Raw genomic sequence first — 2,977 nt, 5'->3', positions numbered from 1 at the left:
TTCTCTCATTTATTTGGCTCACATGTCATTTTATCATAATTTTAAAATATATTTATTTTTCACGTGTCAATTACTTAATTATTTATTTCCAGTATATCATTAATTTAGTTTCCATAAATTAAACCCACAATAATAATTATTAATTTCAAATTTCAATTTTCAAATTTGAAATTTGAAATTTCAATTTCAAATAAATTTACACTTTAAACATTTGTATTTAACATTTTATTATAATAAATCGTTTAATACACAGGTTTAACAATTAAACACATAATTTTAATTAATTTATTTTTTGCATGTTTTTTTTTTCTTTCATAATTTTCACTTATTTCATATTTCAAATTCAAATAAATTTTTTATTTAATCGCTCTTATTTAACGTTATGTTTTAATTAACCCGTATAATATACAGGTTTCACAACTACTATTAAAATATTAAAATGAAGGAGAATATAACATTTGAAAAAAAAAAGAAAAAAAAAAAACCCTTAGATTTCAACCATATCGAAATTCGAAAGCAATCAAACAAAGGGGTTTAGGGTTTTTGGGCTCAATCAAATTCCAAGCTTGCTGCTAAAACCTCTATGCTCAAAAGCAGCAATGAGCGCAAAAATGACGGCCTTTACAACTAGTCTTCACAACCTTCCTTCCACCGTAGCTCCGCCTTTAAACCGTCGCCCCTTCTCCATCCCCAGTGTAAATCATTCAAAATTTGAATTCTAGTTATTACAATTTGTTTAATTTTACAAATTTGACTTTCGCATTATGTCTATGTAGATTTCTCGTTCATCTTCAGTATGGAACAAAGCTTCCTTTCGGATCCAAAGGGCGCCAAATGGTATTTGATTCTTCATTCTAATTTTGATAATAGAATCATAAATCCCTTTCTTTAAACAGAAAATATGCAGTTTATTTGAAACAGAAGAAAACGCAGGAAACTTCATAGACAATGAACCAAATCCTCACTCCTTTTTAATTTACAAACTTCATTCGAATTCTGTAGAATTTGAGAATCTCTTATAACTGCATCAATCTACACAAGCATTTGAGAAAATGATGAAACACTAACTAGAATTTTGTGTAGTCTTTTTTGTGGGTGATTCAAAGAGGAGAAAGACCAAAGAGCCCTCAAGTAGAAGAGGGTATCTCATGTGTGCAATTAATGATGCCAAATTAAAGGTAACAGATCAAAATGCTACTGATATGAATGGAGTCGAGCCATTTAGAGGTAAATCAGGATCTGTTTCATTCATTGGATTGACTCATCAATTGGTTGAAGAAGACAAATTGGTGTCAACACCATTCAAAGAAAATCGGTCTTTGCTTTGGGTTGTGGGCCCTATAGCTTTGATCTCATCCATTTTGATCCCACAATTTTTCGGCTTAATGAGTGAAGAACTTCTTAAAGATGTGGTTCTAACAGGTATCATATTGCAATGCATCATTTTATAGTGTTTTATATATTTTTCTTTATTCTAGCTTAAGTGGTTTTAGTAAAAAGAACTTAACAATTTTCCCCCATTGTTTTTTTTTTTTTTTTTTTTCATGCAGAGATTGTGTTCACAGCTGCTTCAGAAATCATGTTTTACATTGGTTTAGCAACGTTTCTCCTTGTTACTGACAAAGTACAAAAACCCTATTTGCAATATAGCATGAAAAGATGGAGCTTAATAACAGGTTTTAGAGGATACTTAACATCCGCCTTTTTTGTGATGGGGTTTAAAGTTATCGCACCTCTATTTGCTGCATTTGTCACTTGGCCTTTACTTGGCTTGGCTGGAGTGGTTTCTGTCACTCCTTACTTAGTTGGATGTTTTGTCCAATTTATATTCGAAAAAGTTCTTGAAAAACGTCAGTCGTCATGTTGGCCTCTCGTCCCTATTGTGTTCGAGGTTTGTAGTTTTCAAATTTTTATGATTTTGATTTGCTTAGACGGTTACACCTTTGTTACTTAGAATGTTGTACTGTGTTTGACATGCATTGGACTGAGACCAATGCCAATGACACAAAAATTACAAAATTTTGTCCTATCCATAAACGCAGTACAAGGTGTGATGGGAACTCACTCTCGATCTCTTGTCTGTGCAAAAAGATGTAAATGCTCTTCTCATCTTCATCATCGAAAGTAGCCCTTGAAAGCTCGTCTTGGCCCGTCCTGTCCTGTAACTAATGCAGCCTGCGGCTGCATTCTTACATGGGACGGGACTGGACGAGCTTTCTAGGACTATTTTCGATGATGAAGATAAGGAGGGCATTTAGGTCTTTTTGCACAGACGAGAGATCGAGAGTGAGTCCCCATCACACCTTGTACCACGTTTATACATAGGACACAATTTTGTAATTTTTGTTTCATTGACATCGGTCCCGGACCAATGTATGTCAAAAACAGTACAACAGTACATAAATGGGGGGCAAGTTTTGTAATTATTTAAATGGTTTTGGGCAGGTTTATAGGCTGTACCAGTTGAACAAAGCTATGCATTTCATTGAGAAGTTGATGTTCACGATGAGGGGCCTACCAAAGTCGCCGGAATTGATGGAGAAGGGTGGTGCATTGGCGGCAATGATAGTGACTTTTGAAGTTCTTGCGGTGGTTTGCATCTGGTCTTTTTTGACTTTTGTACAAAGGCTTTTTCCTTCTAGACCTGTTGCAGAGAACTATTGAGCTGATTTTTGTAAAGGTTGTTGTCAACTGTGTTTTGTTATATTTTTCTAAACCTTCAAACTTTACGTTATTGGTTTATTTTCAGACGTAATTTTTTTACATCATAGATCAATAGTGGCTTAACCACCGGTAAACATGATTCACTAACTGAAAAAACCACTTAACTGGCTTTTTCGTTTTTGTTCAGTGGTTAACTAGTTAATTGTTCGCTAATTAACAAATTCTTCGAAATTAATAAAACTCTCGTTGTTAGCTAAATTTTGACTCTGTTTCATGAGTTAGGAATTAACTATGGGATTCAGAAATTAATAAT

The 2,977-nt window shown here is 33.6% G+C and overlaps 1 protein-coding gene across 1 annotated transcript; it reads left to right on the top strand.

Moving 5' to 3' along the window:
* Positions 1 to 513: 513 nt before the first annotated feature.
* On the top strand, positions 514 to 2,763 carry LOC145043250 (tRNA-processing ribonuclease BN). The gene is made up of 5 exons (XM_078991834.1): positions 514 to 695; positions 777 to 837; positions 1,084 to 1,422; positions 1,551 to 1,891; positions 2,446 to 2,763. Exons 1-5 carry the CDS (start codon positions 600 to 602, stop codon positions 2,662 to 2,664), a joined length of 1,056 nt encoding a protein of 351 aa, XP_078847960.1. The 5' UTR covers positions 514 to 599; the 3' UTR covers positions 2,665 to 2,763.
* The last annotated feature ends 214 nt before the right edge of the window (positions 2,764 to 2,977 follow it).

The sequence above is a fragment of the Lactuca saligna genome, chromosome 4 (genome assembly GCF_052625555.1).
Source record: "Lactuca saligna cultivar CGN05327 chromosome 4, ASM5262555v1, whole genome shotgun sequence".
NCBI lineage: Eukaryota > Viridiplantae > Streptophyta > Magnoliopsida > Asterales > Asteraceae > Lactuca > Lactuca saligna.
This window is presented reverse-complemented; position numbering and strand designations above follow the sequence as displayed.

Bases quoted from the DNA above. Each gene is read 5' to 3' on its own strand.
- LOC145043250 (XM_078991834.1), top strand. From the start codon at position 600: ATGAGCGCAAAAATGACGGCCTTTACAACTAGTCTTCACAACCTTCCT. The intron at 696-776 runs GTAAATCATTCA...ATGTCTATGTAG, and splicing joins GCCCCTTCTCCATCCCCAGT to ATTTCTCGTTCATCTTCAGT. The intron at 838-1,083 runs GTATTTGATTCT...AATTTTGTGTAG, and splicing joins GATCCAAAGGGCGCCAAATG to TCTTTTTTGTGGGTGATTCA.